This window comes from Piliocolobus tephrosceles, chromosome 14, assembly GCF_002776525.5.
Source record: "Piliocolobus tephrosceles isolate RC106 chromosome 14, ASM277652v3, whole genome shotgun sequence".
Classification (NCBI taxonomy): domain Eukaryota; kingdom Metazoa; phylum Chordata; class Mammalia; order Primates; family Cercopithecidae; genus Piliocolobus; species Piliocolobus tephrosceles.
In genome coordinates, this window is record NC_045447.1 from 108508334 (window position 1) to 108533485 (window position 25152).

A 25152-nucleotide genomic window follows, 5' to 3' on the forward strand; every position below is an offset into this window, starting at 1 on the left:
CTATGAAGGTGCCACTACTCCAGGCTGGGCAACAGAGGGAGACCCTGTCTCTAATAAAAAAGAGAAAGAAAAATATAGGGGTTATATTAGATGCTCTTTGAGGTCTTTCCAGTTCCAATATGCTTATAATCTATTGAAATAAATTGTGAGCAATTAGGGGAACAGCAGTGGTCTGTGTCCTTCTTTGGGTCTTTTACTATTGATATTATAAAGAGAAGTGAGTCAAGTGGAATTTTATAAACACAAATGCATATTGTATAATGTCCCCGGTTACTATTCTGCTCTTCAGAAAAACAGCTTTACAGATGTATTCTCAACAGTTCCCTTCTCAGTACTGAGGACATTTCTATGACTACATCTTAACCATTTGTGACTGCAAATCTATCATACTGCCCACCAGCCTATGTGAACTACTCCGGACCATCCTTTCTGTCCCACTGTACCACAAATCATGAACACATGGCCCCAAATGGCATGTGATTGATCATCTTCAATGCCCAACTTAGTGTTCCATAGGTTTTTCTGTATTTGATTCAGTTGATAGGAAAACTCTGAAGGTGAGCGTAGGTGATGTGCACAGAGTAACACCAGATTGTAAAAATTTTAAAATGAGGCTGGGCGCAGTGGCTCACACCTGTAATCCCAGCACTTTGGGAGGCTGAGGCAGGTGGATCACCTGAGGTAGGGATTTCAAGACCAGCTTGGCCAACAGTTTCAACATGTTGAAACTCCGTCTCTACTAAAAACATATGAAAATTAGCCTGGTGTGTGCCTGTAGTCCCAGCTACGTGGGAGGCTAAGACAGGAGAACTGCTTGAACCAGGAGGCGGAGGTTGCAGTGAGCCAAGATAGTGCCGCTGCACTCCAGCCTGGGCGATAGAGCGAGACTCTGTCTCAAAAATAAATAAATAAAATAAAAAATTTAAAATAAAAAAAAGAGCAATATTAAAGGAAAACCCATGGAACTGAAATTACCATAGGCACACTTAGAGCCTCCTTTGGTGAGTACATTGAGCAGAGTGATAATTTAATTGAAAATTGCATTCATTATTTAAATTTGCAGATTTTTCCTGAACTTGTGGCTCATTTGTACATATCACACCTTTCTCTCCGTGGGTTTTGTGGCTAAAGAGATATTTCAGTAGCATGGCTGGTTTTCTTGTCCTTTCCTCTGATCTCTGTTGTTGTTATTGTTAGGCGTGTGTAAAGTAACAGTAAGGCTGCGAAATTTGTCTTATGCATGGTTAGCAGCCAAGCCATTAAACATCCTGAGATGTGAAGGGCTGGAAGGGTGATTTCTCAAGGTAAAATGTATTACATTGTTTTGTTTCGTAGTTCTTAAAAAAATCCTCATAGGATTCTTTCTTAGTCTCTCCAGTTTGGAAAATTTTTATGTAAAATGTCCATTATTCTAAATACATTTTACTAGAGGTTCAAGGAACAGACGGCACCAGCATAGGATTGAAGTGACTTCGAGTCGGGTGGGAGGTGCATTGTTGGGAACCCTGAAGGACTCAAGATGCACTTCTTCCCTTATGAGACGTGGAGTCGTTCTGTTTTTATTTCATCAAAACAATATAAGTAATCAAGTGACAGAGGTACATCAGAAATGATGTCAGCGGGCAGTCAGATGCCCAGGGTCACTGCCTGGAAAGTGCTGTTAGTAGCTCAAGGCCTCTGATTCCTCTGGGCTTGGTCACTGATGGAGAAGCTGACACAATTAAACCACTTTATTTTAATAGAGCTGCTTCCTATTATACCCGTATGTGCATCACATGGTCCCAATATGTATCTTTTATAAATTTATTCGATAATGAAAGAAATAGAGGCACGTACAGATGAGGAAAATGCAGATGAGTTTAGAAAGATAAAGATCCAGACGGTTTGGTCCCATGCTTGTGTTGATGTAAAAAATGATTTTGACAACTAAAAAGTCATTGCTTACATGATACACTTAGGCATGACATCACAGAAGTTTGGCCATCAGTTCTCCCAATATGCTTTCTCTTAGAGGCTGAGTTCTGGCTCGGTACATTGTTCTTCAGGTCCAGCTCCTCAAATCGGGGCAAACATGCAGTAATGCAAATTTCAATTAAAAGTGTATGCACATAAAAGACGCGTCTGCTTTGCCCCTGGCTGCCGGCCTCTGCCGCCCAGTGATGCCTCTCGTTTGCCTGTTTCTGCTCAGCAGACGCCGCGTGGACCGTGGTGCGGCACGGCGGCCCCGACGCGGTGACCGTCCGAGGTGCCCCCAGCGGGCACCCGCGCTCGGCTGTGTCCTTCGCGTACGCGGCGAGCGCGGGGCAGCTGCGGGCCGCGGTGAGCCTGGCGGAGCGCTGTGAGCAGCGGCTGGCTCTGCGCTGCGGGACGGCGCGGCGCCCGGACTCACGAGGTAAGCTCCGCGGCTGGGGCCACAGGGGCACAGGGGCCGGGGCGCGGCTCTCACGTGGGGCCGGGGCGCGGCTCTCCCAGGGGGCCGGGGCGTGGCTCTCCCAGGGGGCCGGGGCGTGGCTCTCACACGCGGGGGCCGGGGCGTGGCTCTCACACGTGGGGCCGGGGCGTGGCTCTCACACGTGGGGCCGGGGCGTGGCTCTCGGGCTGCGAGGTGCCTTTCCAGGGAGAACAGGCCAGGGTCACTCCCGTGGCGTGTAGTTCAAAGGCCTGACCGCTCGCTCCTTCTCTTCCTGCTCTTGATGGAACAAAAGAGCAATTGAGCGCCTTCCTGACCGTTCAGCGTTCATATGCGGGATTAGTGAGTGACTTGTCCTTTTTAAATTAAGGGAAATTTTGCTAATAACTTATGACTTAGCTTTCCATTCACACTGAGGGATGATGGCTGTAGGGCAGGCTGGGTATAGCAGAGTTCTTCATGAAGACCAGTGGGAACCAGTAACCTCCTTACTCTTCTCAAAGTCTTCCTCTGAATCTACCTGGAACGTTTGTTTCCTCCCTTGAGATTATCTGAGTTTGCCTTTCCTCAGCCCCGCTACTCTCACTGTGGTCTAGGTGAAATAATTACTAGTGTTATTAAAAACTTTTTTCAGTGGGTGTCTCATTTTTTTGAAATTATGTCTTGAGAAATGTAGACCTTAATCTTCATAAATGGAAGTAATCTTTTGGAAACTGCAGTGAGCTGTGATTGCTTCATTGCCCTCCAGCTTGGGCAGCAGAGCAACACCTTGTCTTAAAAAAGCAAACAAAAACAGGGTATGTCGGTAGCATAATAAAGCCACTTTAATTTCACTCTTAAATTTTCAATACAAAATCTTTTGTTAAGTTGAAAGTGGTATATGACTGTCACAGGAAGGTGGTTTGCGCTGATCCACTAACCCATACCTGCATTGCCTTCCCTAATCCGTCCTGGCCAGTCAGGCCCTGGAATATGCCAGACCATTTCCTCTGCCTGGATTCGCCTCTCTGTCGCCCAGGCTGGAGTGCAGTGGCACGATCTTTGCTCGCTGCAACTTCCACCTCCTGGATTCAAGCCCTTCTCCTACCTCAGCCTCCGTAATAGCTGGGAATACAGGCGTGTGCTGCCACGCCCGGCTAATGTTTGTATTTTTAGTAGAGACGGGGTTTCACCGTGTTGGTTAGGCTGTTCTTGAACTCCTGACCTCAGGTGATCCGCCTGCCTCAGCCTCCAAAAGTGCTGGGATTACAGGCATGAGCCACCACGCCCGGCCCTCACACTCTTAAATCTTACCCACTGTGCTAGACCTGTGCAATCCGCAACTGAGTCCCTTCCCAGGGTGATCCCTCTCTCTTTTGGATGCCTGCCAGCCAATTTGGTGTAGTAGAAAGAACAAAGGTCTGTTGCATTCCAAGTTTGAAGTTCAAATGCTAAGTCTGTCACTTAGCAGCTACGGAAATGTTGGCCATTCCTTAATCTTTCTCAGACTCTGTTTCCTCTTTGATGAAATGGATCCTGTAGTACTGATCTCATGGGGTTTCTTTTGTAAATGAGACAGCTTACATAAGTTCAGTAAGTAAGACACTCTCCTTCCCAGTTCTCCAGTTTTTTAAAGTTGGCATTACAAAACTTAATTATTTGTTAGTTCGTTGTTATTGAATGAAGTGTAGCCTTGGATTTAGAATTGTTTTTAAAAAATCGCCAGGTAATGTTTTGGAAACTACTGGGCTAGGGGCTAAAATAACACAAGAAATGGAATATTCTACTCCCGTCAGTGATCATTTCCCTATTTCTCCTCTTTTGAAAAGATAATATATTTAAAAAAAATTTTTTTTTGAGATAATTTTAGATTTACATACACTTGTGAGAAGTAAAAGAGAGAACCCGAGTAACCGTTAAGCAGTTCCCCCACCCCAAGGTGACATCTTGTAGAAGTATAGTGTAGTGCAATCTCACAGCCGGAACCTTGACATCCATACAGTCAAGATACACAGTATTTCCATCAGCACAAGAATTCCTCCTACTGGCCGGGCACGGTGGCTCACGCCTGTAATCCCAGCACTTTGGGAGGCCGAGGCGGGTGGATCACAAGGTCAGGAGATGGAGATCATCCTGGCTAACACGGTTGAAAGCCTGTCTCTACTAAAAATACAAAAAATTAGCCAGGCATGGTGGCGGGCACCTGCAGTCCCAGCTACTTGGGAGGCTGAGGCAGGAGAATGACGTGAACCCAGGAGGTGGAGCTTGCAGGGAGCTGAGATCAAGCCACTGCACTCCAGCCTGGGCAACAGAGTGAGACTCCGTCTCAAAAAAAAAAAAAAAAAAAAAATCCTCCTATTGCTTGTTAATAACCACTAATGTGTTCTCCATTTCTATGGACTTTTTTAAATTTCAAGAATGTTATGTAAACGAAATTATATAGTATGTACTCTTTGTGATTTTTTTTCACTGTGTAATCCCCTGTAGATTCATTTGCATAATTGTGTGTATCAGTAATTTGTTCCTTTTCATTGCTGATTAGTAGTTGGTGGCATGGATATACCAGAGTTTATTCACTCATTGAAGGGCATCTGGGTTGTCTGTTTACAGCTTGGGGCTATTATGAATAAAGCTTTTATGAACATTGTGTACAGGTTTTGTGTGAACAGAAGTTTTCATTTCTCTGGAATTAATGCCCCAAAGTGCAATTGGTGGGTCATATGGTAATTGCATACTTAGTTTCATAAAAAGCTGCCAAATTGTCTTCTAGAATGCTTGTACCATTCCCACCAACAGTGTATGAGGATTTCATTTCCTCCCTATCCTCATCAGCATTTGGTGTTGCGACCATTTTTTATTTTAGCTATTCTGATAAGTGTGTAGTAATATCTTTATTGTGGTTTTAATTTGTGTCTCCCTGATGTCTAATAATATTGAGCGTGTTTTATATGCTTATTTGCCATCTGTATATCCTTTTCAGTGAGATAGATGTCTGTGAATGTGTTTTTGTTGTTGTTCCATTTTCTAATTGGATTGTTTGGATTCATTTGTTTTGTTACTGTTGAATTTTCAGTTCTTTATATATTCTAGATACTAGCCCTTTGTTGGATATGTGATTTGCAAATATTTTTTCAAAACTTTTAATTTTGATGAGATTCAGTTTATCATGTTTTCCTTTTATGGATTGTACACATTGTGTCAATTCTAAAAATTCTTTACCTAACCCTAAATTCCAATTCCAAAGATTTTTTTGAATTTTTTTCCTAAAAGTTTTATAGTTTTATCTTTTAATTTCATGCCCTATTTTGGGACACATTTTATATAAGATGTGAGAGTTGATTCTCACTCTCTGAATGTTCAATTGCTCCAGAACCATTTGTTGAAGAGGCTTTCCTTCCTGCATTGAATTGCATTTTAAATAGTGTTAGAAATTGTTTGAACTTACCTATGTGGTGGGTCTGTTTCTGCATTCTTTATCTGTTTCATTAATTTGTATCCCTCCACCAATATCACCCTGACTTGAACAGGGTAGCTGTATAGCAGGGTTGACTTATTCCTCCTGCTTTATTCTTCTTTTTCAAGATTCTTTAAGTAAGTCTGCAACTTTCCTCATTCTGTATAAATTTTATAATAAATTCGTTTATGTCTACAAACCTCTTGCTAGAATTTTTATGGGCTTGACATTAAACATAATAGCTCAATGTAGGGAAAATTGGTGTTTTACTGTTTTGAGTCTTCCAATCCACGAACATGAGATATCTTTCCATTTATTTGGATCTTTGATTTCTTGCCTCAGCATTTTGTAATTTTTAGCATCCAGCGATTATATGTTTTATAAGTATGCTTAGGCATTTATTTAGTTTCTTGATTGATTGTAAGTGCTGTTGTGCTTTAAATTTCTGTTTACATATGTTTGTTGTTAGAATATAGAAATATAATTGTTCCATACTAATCTTATATCCTCTTACTTTTTTGAACTTAATGTTTTTTACATTCCTTGAGATTTTCTATATGGGAAATCATGTCATCTGCAAGTAGAGTCAGCTTTATTTCTTCCTTGTCAATCTGTATGGAGTTAGTTTATTTTTCTTGCTTTACTGCAGTAGCTACATTTTCAGTACTAGGTTGAACTAGAGTGATGAGGGCAGACATCCTTGCCTTCCTTCCTGTCTTAGGGGAAAATATTCATTCTTTTTTCCCACGTTATGTTGGTAGTTCCCTTTTATTCCTGGTTGGCTGACAGGTTTTATTTTGAAAGGACATTGGATTTTTGTCAAATGTCTTTTCTGTGTCAATTGGTATTAAAATATTGTATTTCTTCTTTTGTCTGTTGACATACTGAATCAGCTTTGCATAACTAGAGCAACTCCCATTTGGCCATAATTTATAAATCAAAAAATACATTTCAAATATGTTTGGTTTGTTAATATTTTATTGAATATTTTTGCATTCAAATTCATAAGAGATATTGATATGTAGTTTTCTTTTCTCATATTGTCTTTATCTGGTTTCAGTATCAGGACAATACTGCCTACATAAAATAAATTTGGTAGCATTCTCTAGTCTCCTGTTTTTTGGAAGAGATAATGTAAAATCAACTTTAATTTTTCTTTAAACATTTGGTAGAATTCTTCAGTAAGGCCCGGCAGGGTGGCTCACACCTGTGATCCCAGCACTTTGGGAGGCTAAGGCAGATGGATCACTTGAGGTCAGGAGTTCAAGACCCGCCTGACCAACATGGTGAAACCCCGTCTCCACTAAAAATACAAAAATCAGCTGGGTGGGGCGGCACATGCCTATAATCCCAGCTACTCAGGAGGCTGAGACAGGAGAATCACTTGAACTTGGGAGGCGGAGGTTGTAGTGAGCCAGGATCACACCACTGCACTCCAGCCTGGGCAACAGAATGAGACTTCATCTCAAAAAAAAAAAAAAGAATTCTCCAGTAAAACCATCTGGGCCAAGAGATTTTTTTTTTTAGTCATTTTAAATTATGAATTCAATTTCCTTAAGAGTTATAATTACTTAAATTACCTATTTCATGTTAGGTGAATTGTGGTAGTTTGTACTTTTTCAGAAATTTGTCCATTAATCTAAATTGTCAAGTTGATTTGTGTGGAATTATTTATAGTATTTTCTTATTACTCGTTTGATGTCTGCAGCATCTGTAGTGATACCCACTTAAATTTCTCATATTCATAGTTTGTCTCATCTTTTTTTATCTGTCAGTCTTGATAATTTTTCAATCTTACTGTTTTTTAGAACTAGATTTTCATTTCATGATTTTCTCTATTATTTTTCTGTTTCAAATTTTACTGACATATGCTCTTTATTATCTCCTTCCTTCAGCTTGTATGAGTTAATTTTATTTTATTTTCTAGTTTCTAGAGGTAAGAACTTCCATTATTTGCTGTAGGGCTTTCTTCTTTCCTAATGTAAGCATTTACTGCTAAGTTTTCCCTATCAACACAGTTTTACCTACATTTCACATATTTTGATAAGTTGTATTCTCATTTTCATTTAGTTTTTCATGTAGTTTCATTTTCATTTAGGTATTTTAATAAATTTCTCTGAAGCATATTCTTTGACCTATAGCTTATTTAGAAGTGTATTTTTTAAAATTTCTAAGTGTTTAGAGATTTCCGTTTTGTCTTTCTGGTATTGATTTCCAGTTTGATTCCATTATGCTTAGAGAATATACTTTGTGTGATTTTAGTTCTTTTAAGTATGTCGAGGTTTGTTTTGTTCCCTGGGATATGGTCTGTCTTCTAAATGTTTCATGGACATTTGAAAAAAATGTATATTCTGCTATTCTTAAGTGGAGTATTCTGTATGTATTTCAATGCGATCCTGTTGGTTGATTATGTTGTTCAGATCTTCTGTATCCTTGCCGACTTTTTGTCCAGTAGTTCTATCAGTTGCTAAGAGAGACATTTTGAAATCTGTACTATAATTGTGGATCTGTTTATTTTTCCATTCTGTTCCATCAGTTTTCTTATATTAATAGGCTTTATATTTTTGAGCAGTTTTAAGTTTACATAAAAATTGAGCAGAAAGTACTAAAAGCATATGATTTTTATTCTCTAGCTTGTTGATCTGATGGACTATATTAATTAATTTTTTAACGTTAAAGGCATATCTAGAGTAAATCCCACTTGGTTGTGGTATTGATTTTTAGACATTGTTGGGTTCAATTTGCTAATATTTTTTAAGGATTGCTTCATCCATGTTCAGGAGAGAGATTTGTTTGCAGTTTACTTTTTTGTAAGGTTTTGCTGGTTTGGGTATTAGGGTAATGCTGGCCCATGGAATGAGTTAAGAAATAGTCACTCTGCTTCTATTTTCTGCAACAGATTGTGGAAAATTGGTATCATTTATTTCTCCAATGTTGATAGAATTCACCAGTGAATCATCTAGGCTTGGTACCTTCTGTTTGAGAAGGTTATTAATTACTGGCTTAGTTAAAAATTTTTTTTCTCTTGAGACTTTCTCTTTCACCATGTTTTATTATTTAGAAATGTGTTTTTAAATTTTTTGGTATTTGAGGATATTTCAGTTCTCTTTCTGCTATTATTAGTTTAATTTCATTCTGATTCAGGAACATACCTTTTATGATTTCTATTCTTTTAAATTTGGTAAAGTGTTCTGTGGCCTAGAATATGGTTTAACTTAATGAATTGTGCATTTGTCTTTGAGAACAGTGTGTATTCTGCAGTGTCTGGATAAAGTATTCTGTAACGCTAATTGAATTCTAACGTATTCAGTTAGATCCAGTTGATTGATGGTGCTGTTCAGTTCAAATCTATCCTTAACGATTTTCTTCGTGCTAAGTCTGTCACTTACTCATAGAGGGGTGTTGAAGTCTCCAGGGGTAATGATGGATGTGTCTCGCTGTCCTTGCAGTTCTATCAGTTTTCCCCTAATATATTTTGACTCTTCTGGTTGCTAGATATATACACATTAACTATTATTATGTCTTCTTGTTATATTGACCCCTTTATTATTGTGTAATGCCCTTTTTCATCTCTGATCATTTTCCTTGCTCTGCAGTTGGCTTTGTCTGAAATTAATTTAGATACTCTGGCTTTCTTTTGGTTAGTGTTAGCATGGTATATCTTTCTCTAGCTCTTTAAATCTACTTGCTATTTTATATTTAAAGAGGATTTCAGTAGACAACATATAGGTGGACCAAGGTTTTTGTTGTTATTGTTGCTGTTCACTCTGTCAGCCTCTGTCTTAACTGGTATATTTAGACTGTTTACATTTAAAGTGATTATTGGTACTTGGATTAATATTTGACATACTGGAACTCTTTTTTATTTGTTGCCCTTGTTTCTTCTTTTTTTCCTGAATTCCTCTCTCACTTTTTTTTATTTTAATTGAGCATTTTATATGATTCCGTATCCTCACTTCTCCTAGAATATTAATTACATTTCTTTGTAATTGTTTTAGTGGTAGCCTTTGAGTATGGAATATACATTATAACATTCTACTTTCAAATAACACTATTCCACTTCATTAATGGTGCTGGTACTTTATAACACAGTATTTCCAATCCTTCTGTCTTATTTTGTATTACATTGCTATCATTCATTTTACTTATTCATAAGCCATAATCACCCAATACACTGTTAGCATTATTTAGAACTAACTGTTACCTCTTACATCAATTAAGAAGACACTAGATTTTATTTTAAATTTATTTCTTCTCTAATGCTCCTACCTTTATTTATGTATTTCTGAGTTTTTGACCTATATTGTTTTTCTCTTCTCTGAGGAACTTCTATTAACACGACCTACAAGGTAGGTCTACTGGAGAAAGATTTCCTCAATTTCTATTTGTCTAAGACAGTCTTTACTTCTACTTTACTATTTAGGATAATTTTACTGGATATAGAATTCTATATTAGTGTGTGTTTTCTCTCAACAGTTTAAATATTTCACTTCACTTTCTTCTTGCATGGTTTCTTAAGAGATATCTGGCATACTTCTCATTCTTGCTCCTATATAGGTAAGGTATTTTATTTTACTCTGGTTTATTTCAATATTTTATTTTTAAAAGATTTTATTTTAATTTTAAGAAAGTCTTTGATTTTTTGCATTTTGAATATGAAATGCCTAGGTAACCTGCTTGGTGTTTGCTGAGATTCCTGAACCTATGGTTTCATATCTGTCATTAATTTTGAAACATTCTCAACTGTCATTATTTTAAATATTCTGGTTCTCACTCTCTTCCTTCTATTTCTGGTATTTCCATTATGGGTTACATAGGTTACACCGTTTGAAATTGCCCAACAGGGCTGGGTGCGATGGCTCACGCCTGTAATCCCAGCACTTTGGGAGGCCAAGGTGGGCGGATCATGAGGTCAGGAGATTGATACCATCCTAGCTAACATGGTGAAAACCCGTCTCTGTATTTTTTGTAAAAATACAAAAAATTAGCCGGGCGTGGTGGCAGGCGCCTGTAGTCCCAGCTACTCAGGAGGCTGAGGCAGGAGAATGATGTGAACCCGGGAGGTGGCACTTGCAGTGAGCCGAGATCGTGCCACTGCACTCTAATCTGGGCGACAGAGTGAGACTCTGTCTCAAAAAAAAAAAAAAAAAAAAATTGTCCAATGGGTTTTGGATATTAAGTTTCATTTTTCATTCTTTTTCTCTTTGTGTTTAATGGAAAAGTTTTATTGACATCTCTTCAAACTCACTGATTCTTTCCTCACCACTTCCCAGTCTTCCCAGTCTTTCTGAGAGATTTCATATCTTTGTTTATAATACCTATCTGTTCTTGCATGTTGCCCCCACTTTTTCAACACAGAGCCCTTAGCATATTGATTATTATTTCAAATTCCTTACCCGATATTTCCAAATCTGTTATATCTGCATGTTTGCTTGATTTGTCTCATAAGATTGTATTGTTTGGCTTTAGCATACCTTGCAATTTTCTGTTGAAAGCCAGACATGTTGTATTGGCAAAGGAACTGAGGTAAGGAGGCCTTTAAAGTAAGGTTTTATGTTTATCTGGTTAGTAGTTAGGCTGTGTTTGCTCTATGCATAACTGTGGTGTCACAGGCTAAATTTTCCACTAAGATTCTTTTATTTTTCTTTCTTCTGTTTTATTTGAGTTTCCCTAGAGACTCTGTCTTAAATAAGTTCTAAAATTGACAGCTCTTTCTTTTTTTTTTTTTTGAGACAGAATCTCGCTCTGTTGCCCAGGCTGGAGTGCAGTGGCGAGATCTCGTCTCACTGCAAGCTCCGCCTCCCAGGTTCACGCCATTCTCCTGCCTCAGCCTTCCGAACAGCTGGGACTACAGGCGCCCGCCACCGCACCCGGCTAATTTTTTGTTATTTTTAGTAGAGACGGGGTTTCACCGTGTTAACCGGGATGGTCTCAATCTCCTGACCTCGTGATCCGCCCGCCTCGGCCTCCCAAAGTGCTGGGATTACAGGCGTGAGCCACCGCGCCCGGGGAAGCATCCTATACTCTTATGATTATGTCAGTCTTTTAGAGAACCTGTCTTCCTGGACTGTGACCTTCAGAGTGCTTCTCAGCTTCCTTCCCCTTCCCTTGGGTGAGAAAAGAAGGGTAGAGGGGGCTGGTGCTGGGTATTTCCATTTCCCTGGGTGGTTTAGGCTCTAGTAAGCTAGTTTTTTGAGGGGTTAGAATGTTGTTAAGGAGAACATAATGTTCTGCGCTTATTTCAAAAATATTTACTCCTTCCCTCCCCCTGCTCGAGATATAAGAGCATTTTTCTCCTATCTTTATTCTGAGAACTTGCTGGGGCTCTTCCTGGAGATAAAACACTTGAAGGTGTGTTGACCCTCTGAGGCTTATCCCCTACTGTAGGAGTTTTTAATCTCTGTAGCTTGTCCTTGCTCGGTATCCACCAGTTGCCCAATTACATTGTAAGTGCTTTTACCAGACTCCACCATCTGCTTTGGCTCCATTAGCTGTGATGCTGTTTTCACTTGTCTCTGCAGCTTTAGGAGTAATGTTTGCCCTATGACTTTAACTCTCTAATGGATCTAAGAAGAATTGTTTATTTTTAGTTAGTTCAGCTTTTGTCTTGTGAGAATGGGAGTGGTGACTTCCAGACACTTAGCATCATGTCAGATTGGAAACCCAGAAGTCTCCATTTTTGCTTCATTTTTTAAGGGTCTATTGTTTCTTGCATATGCATTTATGTCTTGCTGGTGACTGTTTTTTTAAAAAACAAATCATTATGTAATGTCCCTGTTTGCTTCTAGTGTTTTTGATCTGAAGTTTGTTTTATGAGATAACCATTCTGCTTTCTCTCAAAGTTAATTTTGCAGAGTGTATTTTTTCCATCCTTTTACTTTTAACCTGCCTATGTTTATTTCGAAGTGAGTTTCTTATAAATTTCTAGTTGTGTTATTTTTTTTCAGTTCACTCTGCCAATGTCTAACTTTTGTTATATTTTAACCATTTACATTTAATTTTTATAATCTTCTTACTGATTGCTTGATATTATAGTGTACATATGTGACTTATCACAGTCAACTTAAGTATTTTCACTCTTATAATGAAATATGGAATCCTTATTTCTATTTGGGTCCTTTATCTTCCCCACTTCTATATATCATTGTCTTGAGTATCATATGGTATTATAATTTTTGTGTCAATTATCATATGTCATTTCAAAAATTAATGATAAGGATAGTCTATTATATTTACCCGTATTTCTTCTCTTTTCATTTTTTTCCTGATGTTCCAAGAATCCTTCGTTATAATTTCTTTTCCTTTTGAAAAACCTCCTTTAGCCATTCTTTAGGGAATGTCTGCTAGTGACAAATTATTTTAGTTTTCTTTTGTGTTAAAAAGGTTTTATTTCCATTTTATTCTTGAAGGATAGTTTCTCTGGATATAGAATTTATAGTTGACAATTCTTTTCTATCAGCCCTGAAAAAAATATGCCATTCCTTCTAGTTCTATAATTTCAGATGGGTAATCTACTATCATTCAAATTAGGGTTCTTTTACAGGTAATGTGTTCTTCTCTCAGGCTGCTTTCAGGATTTTTTTGTTTTCTTTCCAATAAGTTCAATTATGATGGATCTTGGTGTGGATATTTTTGGGTTTAACCTTTTTTGGACTTACATAGCTTCTTAAATCTGTGGGTTGATATGTTTTACCTTATGTGGGAAGTTTATAGCCAGTATTTTTTTGGTACTCTTTCAGTACACTTTCTTCTCTCTTTTTGAGATTCTGATATTGTCTGATAGGATCCTGTGGCTCAGTTCTTTTTATATTCAGTCTGTTTTCTCTTTTTTGGTCAGGTTAGATAAAGCCTATTGATGGGTCCTAAAGTTCAGTGATTCTGTCCTCTGTATTTTCGCTCTATTCTTGAGCCGATTCAGAATTTTTGTTTAAGTTACGTTATTGTATTTTCCAGTCCTGGGGTCCTAACCTTCCTCTTTCTACCTTTCAGAATCCTCTTCGGTTGTCTTCTGTATTATTTCCAGAATGTATCATTATCCTTGGTGGAAAAAGCAGGGATAGACAAGTCTACAAGATCGTTTATCAGTCTAGAAGTTCCCCCCTTACGTCTTTTTGTTACTGTTTCTAAAAAATTTATTTTTACTACTTTATGGGGAATGTGGGAGATGTAGATGTAAATTTACATTTGTACATTAGGATAGAATGAGTATTTTGCTCTTTAATCTGCGAGAGTTTAATGGTGAAGTCGATAATTTTTAAAGTGGCATTCCAAGAAGAGTATATTAATTTTTGAAATATCTGTTACTTTGTAGTGATAAGCTGTTAGCATATTTTAAAAAGATTCCTGATACTAATTCCCCTTTAAATTTTCGTAGATTGCCTTTTTTTTTTTTTTTCTTTTTGGCAGGGGGCAGGTGGTGGATAGCGCTGGTGGTAATGAATGCAGAGATCTTATCTATGAATGAGTTATAATTGAGTTGTAATAAGCAGTAAGGTGGAAGCTAAGTTCCAGATCTCAATTCATATTCCAATGGTAACAACCTATTGAAATTTGAAAAACAGCACCAAATGATCACGCATGTTTAAAAAACTGGTTGAGTTTATCCAGTTTCATTTTCCTCATGCCCTAATTTGTGATGACTGCAACGTGTGGCTCCTGACCCCCTTCCTTTTTTAAGATAGGTGGCCTGACATCTGCTTTTTAAATTATCCTAACTTTACTGCAATATGCCATCCATCACCCCAGTCTTCCCCCAACCCTGCGCAACCCCCGGCAGCATCCCTTGTTCTAACATGCAGTTCTGTAGATCTGAGTTAGTGTCTGGCTCTATCATTTAATCCTTGTCAGTGCTGAGGAGGAGGTGCACTCGTCAGAGCTGTAGTTGACCCAGGGCACTTTGTTTCTTTCTTTGCATAAGAAACGTCTGACCTTAGAGATGAGAAAAGCCTATCAATGTCATTCCTTAACTTCCAAATAAAGAGTCAGGACATCCAATGCAAAAAAAAACAAATACCTCCAAAAATTCATAAATCCTGAAAAGAGAGTACCACATCTTTCCAAATGTGTAATATACAGGTAGCAAAAAAGCTGGGATGAGATAAATCAGTGTCTTTGTATAATATTAAACTTTCTCAATGAACATTTCATAATTTCAAATACATTTTATCTTTAGTGTGCAAATTACTCTGATATTTATTTTAATGGTGAATGTGTTTTGAATGTTATTTCTATAGAAAGTATATATCACATGCAACTGACTGATTTCTAATAGAAGAAAAATAGATGGGAATCATTTAAGCCTGGATGTTGAAATATTGGGGGGAAAACATTGGTTAGCATGCTTAAAGAAACATCTTTGTTTCAGAGGTAAAATATAAGCTTTTAAGTCTAGTCTCATCTTCTCTCTGTCCTCACACCCACATACTTTACACCTGGGAGTAAAGGGAGCTTTGTGAGGAGGGTGGTAGTGAGGGACAAAGTAGATGTCATCTTTCTCATACTTGTCTTTCAGATGGAACCCCACTGAGCTGGTGGGTTGGAAGAACCAATGAAACACACACGTACTGGGGAGGTTCTCTGCCTGATGCTCAAAAGTGTACTTGTGGATTAGAGGGGAACTGCATTGATTCTCAGTATTACTGCAACTGTGATGCTGGCCGGAATGAATGGTGATTTCCATATTATTTCCCTGCAGAAAAATGTGGTTTTTATTCTTTAATTATGCATAGTTAATTAAATGTCAGACAAGCTGATACAATAAGGTAACTAGATTAAAGTATGGTCAAGCAAGCTGAAATATAAGTTTTGATGAAATATGATCAGTTAATCTAAGGATTAAATTTTATGACCGAAGATTTACTAGTTCATTGTGAATACTATATAATGTGTTTTTTATTTTTCCTAAAATAGAAACAGCTGGTAAGTTTTCCACTCACTGGAAATCAAATATCATTCTCTGGGAAGTTTAGTTTAGTTAATTAATTAACCTAGTATTCATGTGGCAATTCAAAAAGCAAATTCCTCCAAATTTTTGTCTTAAATTGATTTGGGATGTAATGCTGCCTATTCTATCATTCTTTTAGAAATTAACATTAATATTAACACAATAAACTCTGAGAGGTCTTGCATAAAAGGACTGTTTATTTTGTAGAAGCAACAATGTCCCACACTCATTGAAATCTTCTCTAGTGCAGTAGCAAAGCTTCAAGCTCCGAGTTTTCTGTAGACCACACTTTGAAACAACTAACATAGAATTTCAGGAGTTTGAAAGTTATATTGTATGCTTTCCTTTGAGCAGAAAAACATTTCTCATGTAGATGGCAGTGCCTCTTTTTCAGAAGTTCTTTTTGAGGTTATTCTTGAAATGCATATTGGTTTTCTTTTAATTTGTAATATGTAAATGTTTTCAATCTTTGGGTTTATGTCAGCAACTTAAAAAGCATTGTCATAAAACAACTAGATCGTGTAGAGTACATGCTTTAGAAAAAAACTTAAGCCAGGCACTGTGGCTCATACCTGTAATCACAGCACTTTGGGAGACCAAGGCGGGTGGATCACCTGAGGTCAGGAGGTTGAGAACAGTCTGGCCACTGCGGCAAAACCCCGTCTCCACTGAAAATACAAAAATCAGCCGGGTTTGGCGGTGTGTGCCTGTAGTCCCAGCTACTCAGGAGGCTGAGACAGGAGAATTGCTTAACCCAGGAGGTGGAGGTTGCAGTGAGCCGATATCACGCCACTGCACTCTAGCCTGGGCGACAGAGCAAGACTCCACCTCAAAAAAAAAAAAAAAAAAAAAAAACCTTAATAGTCAATCCAGGTGTCAGTATAATTGATTTGGACGTAAAATAGCTAATCTAAGCAGTAATTTGATAATTGAGTTGATTGATTGGCCTACATGGTAATCCAGTTATTTATTTGGCATAAATAACTCACTTTAGTCTACTGGAGTTTTCTATAGAATACATACTATACATTTACATGGATATTATTTTTAATCTTCCTCAAGTTCAAAATTACAAAATGATCATATAGATTTATGAGACACTCTTTTTCAATATTTTGATGTACAATCCTAATATAACTTCCTGTTACTTAAAAATGAATGCAGTTTTAGTGCAGTGAGTAACAGCAACGGATCTGATCCATAGTTTCAAATCTAGCCACCGGTAAGTTTCAGGTGTGAAGTAATTTCCCATCAGTTAAAATGGTTTTGTACAATATTTTGTATGCTGTACATTTTAAAGTGTCTGGTATGATAATGTGATGATGTGTGTTAGGTTTGGGCTCTGTAATGAGACAAACAGCCACCTTCAAATCTTTTGACGGACATCTTTAACAATCCTAGAAATGTTCATTTTCTCCATTCTACAAGGGGCTCCTGCCTGTGAGGGCTCCAGCCCTCCAGCTCCTGGCTGTTCAGAAGACCTCCAGCTCATTGGTCTGTTCCCACCCCCATTCTCTACAGGTCAGAGAGGAGAGCATTGGCAGGTTATTGCAAGAAAGACAGAATGGCATATGTGCTAGTGGCTTTATAACTTAGTTAGAATAATGTTAACCGTTTTGTTTTGTTTTTGTTTTGAGACGGAGTCTCTCTCTGTCACCCAGGCAGGAGTGCAGTGGCACGATCTCGGCTCACTGCAACCTGCGCCTCCCCGATTCAAGTGTTTCTCCTGCCTCAGCCTCCCGAGTAGCTGGGATTACAGCCACAGGAAAAGAAACAAACCTGGCAGATATTGTAGATAACATGATTGCCTGCATAGAAAATCCAAAATAATAGAAAGAAGTATCAGGAAAAATAAGAGCCCATAAAACCATTGCTGAATTTATGGTCAGTCAGTATTGAGGAATTACTTGAATTTCTATAAAATCATAAAATAATTACCATTACACACCTAGGAAAATTTTACTTGCAGTATTAACAAAAATGTAAAGTTCTGTGGAATAACTGCAGTACTTTTATGGAAAAAATTACGAAACTTATTCAAGAGAATTAAGGACAGCCAAATGAATGGATTGACTCACGACTGTCGTGAATAGTATGACTCAGTATCTTAAAGCAGTAGTTCTCAATCAGGGGTGATTTTGACCCTCAGGGGACATTTGGCATTGTCTGAAGACATTTTTTGTCATCACACAGAGAGGAAGGTTGTTTATATTGGCATCTATTAATTAGAAGTCAGGGTGCTGCTAAACACCCTACAGTGTGCGGGACAGCCCGCCATAACAAAAAATAATTAGCCCAAAATATCAGTAACGCTGCTGTTGAGATACCCTCTTTTAAAGTTGACATGCTCCTCAGATTAGTCTGTAATTTAACAAAATTCCAAAAAAATGCCAAGTGTTTTACTTGTGTGGATTGCAACAACCTGGTTTTAAAATTCATATGGAAATTAAGGATGAAAGGGTAGGCAAGATAATTTTTAAGATGAAAAATAAGGTGAAGAAACTAGTTATGTTATCTGTCAAGACATACTGTATTGCTATAGTAATTAATGCAGGTTGAATTGGCCAGAAGATAGGCAATTAAACAGAAATTGAGAATCTGGAAATTTTTTAAGTGGGTTAGGTGTGGATCATAATGATTTTATTATTGCTGATCTACTCCACCAAAATAATCATTAACAGTTGGGCGCGGTGGCTCACCCCTGTAATCCCAGCACTTTGGGAGACCAAGGCAGGCGGATCACAAGGTCAGGAGTTCAAGACCAGCCTGACCAACATGATGAAACCCTGTCTCTACTAAAAATACAAAAATTAGCTGAGCGTAGTGGCGCATGCCTATAATCCCAGCTACCCAGGAGGCTGAGGCAGGAGAATCGCTTGAACCCGGGGGGTGGAGGTTGCAGTGAGCCAAGATCACACCACTGTACTCCAGCCTGGGCAATAGAGTGAGACTCTGTCTCAAAAAACAAAAAAAAAGTTAAAAGTTGACTCAACATTTCTCCCTTTTAGCTTTCTTTGCAACCTCCTAAATTTATGGCTCTACTTTACCTTAAATAAAGTTCCCTGGCAAATAATAAGTAGTAGCTTTTAGAAGTTTTCACATTTCCTAGGAAAGTACAATTTCCAGAACCATAGGAATTTTTAATAAATAAAATTTTTAATAAAATATAAAATAAAAGCAAAAAGTCTTTGAAAGTTCTCTTACTGAATTTTTAATACTGCTGCAAGAGATTATGGTATTATGAATGCACTATTCCCAAGTGTAGACTATAGTATAAGCTTTAGAAAATAATAGAGAGAAAAGAAGAAAAATGAGATGTCCCTATTAATTAGGAAGTTGTGAGGAAGTCTGATCACTATGACAAATCCTGAGTATTCTATTTTGATCTCCAAAGGTTGGGAATCTGCCTGTAACAATAAGAAACTGGTGAAAAACACTGGCCATCTTTATGCTCAGACTGAAAACACCAAACTTTCCAGAACAACTGAAAAAACAAGGCTTTATTATAGTATCTGCCCTAATTAAACTTAAATGCACTGTGGATTTCACTTACACATTCTCAGTATTTTGCACAGTCAGTATTAAAAATGGAATGAAAGTTGCAGCTCATGTAAAGTAGATCTTTTAAAATTCAAGCATCCTCCATAAATAACTAATAAAATCGCATTTTCTCTACTAGACTATCTTGCTAAAATGATGATCACAGAAGTTGAAATGGTAATTTTTAATGTCTACCACATTAATAAAAAATTTCCTAGACCTACCTCATTCAGCAGGAGACATATTTCTAGCTTGTCTACCATCAATCAGTCCACTCTAAAGCTGAGTGATGATGCCTCTAGATAATCCATATTCTGTGCTTTGCATAAAAATGAATAACAGAATCTTAACTAGGTAAGGCAATGGGGTTTTAATCCAAATTTTAGAAATAAGCTTTCTTTACCATTAAGTGGATTTTTTCAGGGAATAATCTTAAATAATATAGCCATTTTATTTTAGTTTTATCTTTTCCAATTTGAAACTTTGATACCTAAAGTCTTTTATAAAAGAAGTTGATTAATGGGCACAAAAGTCCAGTTAAATAAAAGAAGTTCTAGTATTTGATAGAACTAGGGAAATTATAGTTAACCGTAATTTACTGGATATTTCAAAATAGCTAGAGGAGGATTGTAATGTTCCCACCACAAAGGATAAATGCTCAAAGTGATGGGCATCCCAGTGACCCTGATTTGATCGTTATGCATTGTATTCTGGTATCGAAATAGCGCACATGCCCCCAATATATATACAACTCTGACATGCCAATTTAATTTTTTTAATTCAGAAAGCCTTATTTTGAAAATACAAAAGTGTTGCAATGATGAACTATCAGTTATTGTGATCTTTTGCCACAAATGCATAGAAAAGAAGGTTTGGGAACTGGGCAATTTAAAAAATACAGTATTTACTAGATTCTGTAGTTTCTATATCATAATGAGTAACTGGACTAAGAGTGTTTTGTCTGTAAATCAGAATATACATGCAGTTGAGACATATATGTAATAAAATATAACCAAAAGTATATAAATATAAGCATTTTATTATATATGCATATATGCAGTATTTATTATTGGCCAAGTATTTATTACATATACATTTATATACATATATATAATAAAATACTTTTGCAAAAGAGTAGACCAATGTCTTTCTTTTGGCCAGAGACAAATTTAGTGGCATAGCGAAGACCAGGACCCCAGGTTCTCCTGGGGGATCCTGCAGGTCTGTTTGTATTGGACCCAGACATGGGCATTTATTTTCCCAGTCACATAATTAATACTCATGGTATTCAGTAGGCTGGGCTTTCAGAAGGCAGCGACTGTATTTTTTATTTTGTGTCCTCAATTCCCAGGAAGATGCCTGTTCAACAAAAAGTAAAAGCGCTAAGTGTTTGGGGTTTTTTGTTATTTGGTTTTTTTTGTATTTTTTGAGACAGGGTCTCACTTTGTCACCCAGGCCGGAATGCAGTGGTGCAAACATGGCTCACTACAGCCTCTACCTCCCAGACTCAAGAGATCCTCCCACCTCAGCCTCCCTTGTAGCTGGGACTACAGGTGTGCACCATCACACGCAGCTAATTTTTGTATTTTTTTGTAGAGATGGGGCCTCACTGTGTTGCCCAGGCTGGTTTCGGACTCCAGAGCTCAAGCAGTCTGCCCACCTCAGTCTCCCAAAGTATTGGGATTACAGGCGTGAGCCACTGCGCCCAGCCTGTGTTTGTTGCCTGAACTACTGGGCGCAGCGTTTCATAGGCCACGTTCACACTCGTTAGTCTGTGTATTACTTATAAGGATATTGTATGTATTTGGTTTTGAATCTGTGGGATTCATTTTCCATTTACAAAGTTAACAAGGAAAGAAATACCCAGCAATCATAAAAGGACTTTAAAAAAGTGATAAATTAATATTCTGCAAAATGAATATCTAAATCCAGTGTTACTATTTTTATTTGTAATGAATAATCATTTAGATATTATTCTAAGACAGTTTTACAAGGGAAGTTATATGCTTAATGATCTTGAAAATATTAATTTAATATTATCCCATGCTTACAAAATGACCACCCTTCTTGATTTGTCCCCTTTCTTCTCTGTAATCATTTAGATCAGGAATTGGCAAACGGGTCAGGAAGTGATAACCTCTTGCTTTGGGTGAAAGCCAGACCACTAGTCTATTTTTGCATGGCAGTGAGCCAAGAATATTTTCTTTACATTTTTAAAAGGTTGAAAAATAAAAAGAAGAATATTTTATGGCATATAAAACTTGTATGAAATTCAGATTTCATGTCCATAAATTTTTATTGCAACCCAGCTATGCCTAACTGTGTCTGTGGCTGCTTTCACACTTTGGTGGCAGAGTTAGGTAGTTGCTGTGAGAAGCTGCATGGCCTGCTGAGCTAAGATAGTTTACTGTATGTTCCTTTATACAAAATGTTTGCCCATCCCTGATTTAGACTCATGGTAGTCTCTGTGCTCTCAAAATATAGAAAATGTTAAGTATTCTGTTAAGCCCCATGATGTTGGTTTCAAATTGCGATAAGAGATCAGAGTTAATTTTGCCTGTATGTTAATCAGAACAATTTTAAGGGTTTCGGTTGTTGTTTTTTAGGGCCAGTGACACAATAGTCCTTTCCCAAAAGGAGCACCTGCCAGTCACTCAGATTGTGATGATGGATGCAGGTCAACCGCATTCCGAAGCAGCTTATACACTGGGGCCGCTGCTCTGCCACGGAGATAGTAAGTAGTGGCAAGAAAAAGCTTTCTTTTCATGATAACATTTTTTTTGGTTATAAAGGAGTAGACAGATGCCCTTATTCTGACCAGAGAGAAAATAGTGGCAGCAGCAGGACCGGGGTGAATATCAGGAAAGCACACATACCATAAAGGCACAGTCAGTACTGAAGCTCTGTGTTTCCTTACAGAAGCATTAGTTTGTAGAGACTCAATCGTCTTCATTTTAACTTATTACTTGGTTGGCTGGATTTATTATCAATTTATTGTATTTCTTCTAGAACAATCATGAGATGAAGTATTTTCTGAATGCTAAGGGATATGTTTTCATTGCCCTTATACTCTGCAGACCAACTGTAGTGGTAGGAAATTATTGGATCACATGCTGTTTTCTGACCTCTGTAATACTGTTTTACATCACATGGCACTGAGTGTGTATTAACCTCTTTCCTGCAGCATTTTCATTCATGGGTGGCTTCCATGGATGGCCAAGTCCTCCCTCCCCCACCTCGGTGGTGCTATAAGCTCAGGGTTCTTTCGCGCCTGTGAGGATCTACCTACTGCTTAGCACGTGAACCACGACTAAGCTAGGGAAAATCTTTCCCTGAGAAAAATCGTAATAGTGTTTCTTATCTACTAGCATGATACATTGCCGTGGAGAAGTCTAAGACTTAATGTATTTTTATTTCCTGCTCTACCTCAATGTGTGGAGGCTACTGCTGAGAGAGGTGGTTCAACAAGGAGCCTGAGCATCTCTGTACGTTCCTGCCAAGTGTGCCAGACGATGTGGCGTCTCCATCCCCTAATACCAAGCAGTTTCTGTAGCCAGTCGTGTAGGCAGCTAAGTAGTTCATAGAGAACACAGCATCACTATCAATGCGTACTCACTCCCCAGGGAGGAGGGGGACTGGCTCGTCTCCTACTTGATCAGGGAGTTCCGGCCCCTTATCTGGGTGCTCCTCGTCTGAGATGCAGACCTACCCACTGTGTGTGTGTAGCATCCACCTGGGCCAGTGGATCATGTCGTCCTGTGAAATTTGGATATAAGGGGAACCAGTGCAAATATTCTGATGCTCATGCTGCATACTGTGCTGTGAGCAATGAAATTCTTTAACTCTGACCCAGAAATTTTGTGTTTTCTATGAGCATCCATTATTCTGTGGCAAGCCAGTAGGGTGAAATTTCAGACTCTTCACAGCTCTTGACAGATATGTTATCCTTCAATGTCAAAAACTTATCCGGAATATGCCTTAGTGTTAATTATTCTGTTAATTTTTTCTAAAATGAAATATGCTTATTTTGACCAAAACATTCTGTTCTAAGAAAAAATGATTTTTATTATGCTTTGAATACTTTCTGTTTCATTTCTTGGATTCTCTGCATCTGGGACTGTTGACTTGTTTTCTTTGCCCGCCCCCCTCCCCATACATTTTTTTCTGTTTCTTCCAATGGCTTTAATCTCTTTGTCCTTCTCCTATGCATTCAATGTGATTATCCTAAGCTTTTTCCCAGTGTCAGTAATTTGTTATCAGCTGTGTTCTCCATTTCTAGATATTTCTGATTTATCTGTTACCTCTGTGATTTTGTTTGGGTCTTTGATTTTTTTCCTTAAAAATCATCTTTTATTTTTAAATTATCCCATATTTTAGCTCTTATTTTACGGAATTGGTTTTTATATTATTCCCGTACTGTGAAACTCTTATGAAATTTTTCTTTGCTTGTGTTCTCTCTCAATTTCCTTCCTTCCTTCCTCCCTCCTTCCCTCCTTCTTTCCCTCCCTCCCTCCCTCCCTCTTTCCATCCCTCCCTCCCATTCAGTCTGGCTTTTTCCCTCCCTCCCTCCTCCCTTCCTTCCTTCTTTCCCCACTCCCTCCCTCTCTTTTCTCTGTCCTTCTTTCTTTTCTTTCTTTCCTTTCTTCTTTCTTTCTCTCCTTTCTTTCTTTCTTAGTATGTTTATACTGTTTCTGTGCTTTTTTAAACATTGTTTATACTTGTAGTGTAAGTCTACACTACGTGTCTGTCTAGCAGGTCTGTCCAGACATTTAATTCATTTATATGGAATAGAGTTGAATTCTTCTCAACATTCATCTCTTCACAATCAGACACATACTTCTTGTCCCTTCTGAACTGTAATAGCAGGACTAGAGTTGGTCATCCTATCAATATTTTTTCCCATAATCTAAGAGCTCAAGTTGGTGAGGGAGGGATCTGTTGAGTTGTATCTGATTTACTGGCCATTGTCTGTGCTGTTTTATCTTCAAGAATTATTAAATGTCCTGTGCCAGCATCACACTGCAGCATGGAGGGCATATCCATAGGCTTCAGATGCCTCCCACAGTTCAGTAATAACCCCTGGAAATTTGTGGCTTTTTCCCCTGCCTATTGATACTCTGACATCAAACACTGGCTTGTTTGGTACTCTGTACTTCTAAAAAACATTTTCTAGATTATTTTCTCTCTGGAAATTTACCTCAGCCCTTCATTTCTTTCCAACTGTGGCTGTATTTGTGAGACTCTTCACGATATGTCATTCACACTCAGTATATATCCTACTTTCAGCAAGACTTCTGAAAGTATGGAGAAGAGCAAGTGTGATATTTGAAATATTCCCTTCTCACTTTGGGAGACTGAGGTGGGAGGATTGCTTGAGCCTAGGAGCTCAAGACAAGCCTGGACAAGATGGTGAGACCCCCTCTCTTACAAAGAAAACCTAAAAATTAGCTGGGCATGGTGGCCTGTAGTCCCAGCAACTAGGATGGCTTAGGTGAGATGATCTCTTGAGCTCAGGAACGTGAGGTGGCAGTGAGCTATGATCATGCCACTGCACTCCAGCCTGGGTGACAAAGCGAGACCTCATCTCTAAAATAAATAAATTAATTAATTAATGAAGAAAGAAAGAAAAATAAAATATTCCCTTCTGTAAAACTTGTAGCTTCCTCTTCCTTTCTCTTTTCCTTTCCTTGTCTTCATCTCTGTTATTCTTTAATGTAACATTTATTGATTCTTTTCTCTTCTTTTGGGGCATCTGGGACTAGGGGATCTGCAGGGATGGGGTCAAGGAAATGACCACTGGGTTAGAAGCTTGGTTCCACACCGGGG

The 25152-nt window shown here is 38.1% G+C and overlaps 1 protein-coding gene across 1 annotated transcript in view; it reads left to right on the forward strand.

Moving 5' to 3' along the window:
• LOC111528100 (contactin-associated protein-like 3) overlaps positions 1-25152 on the forward strand; it is a 100051-nt gene that overhangs the window by 42641 nt on the left and 32258 nt on the right. Inside the window, exons 9-11 of the mRNA XM_031934086.1 lie at positions 2192-2392; positions 15355-15511; positions 21933-22060. Of these exons, the coding sequence (XP_031789946.1) occupies positions 2192-2392; positions 15355-15511; positions 21933-22060 (486 nt within the window). The remainder of the gene's footprint in view (positions 1-2191; positions 2393-15354; positions 15512-21932; positions 22061-25152) is intronic.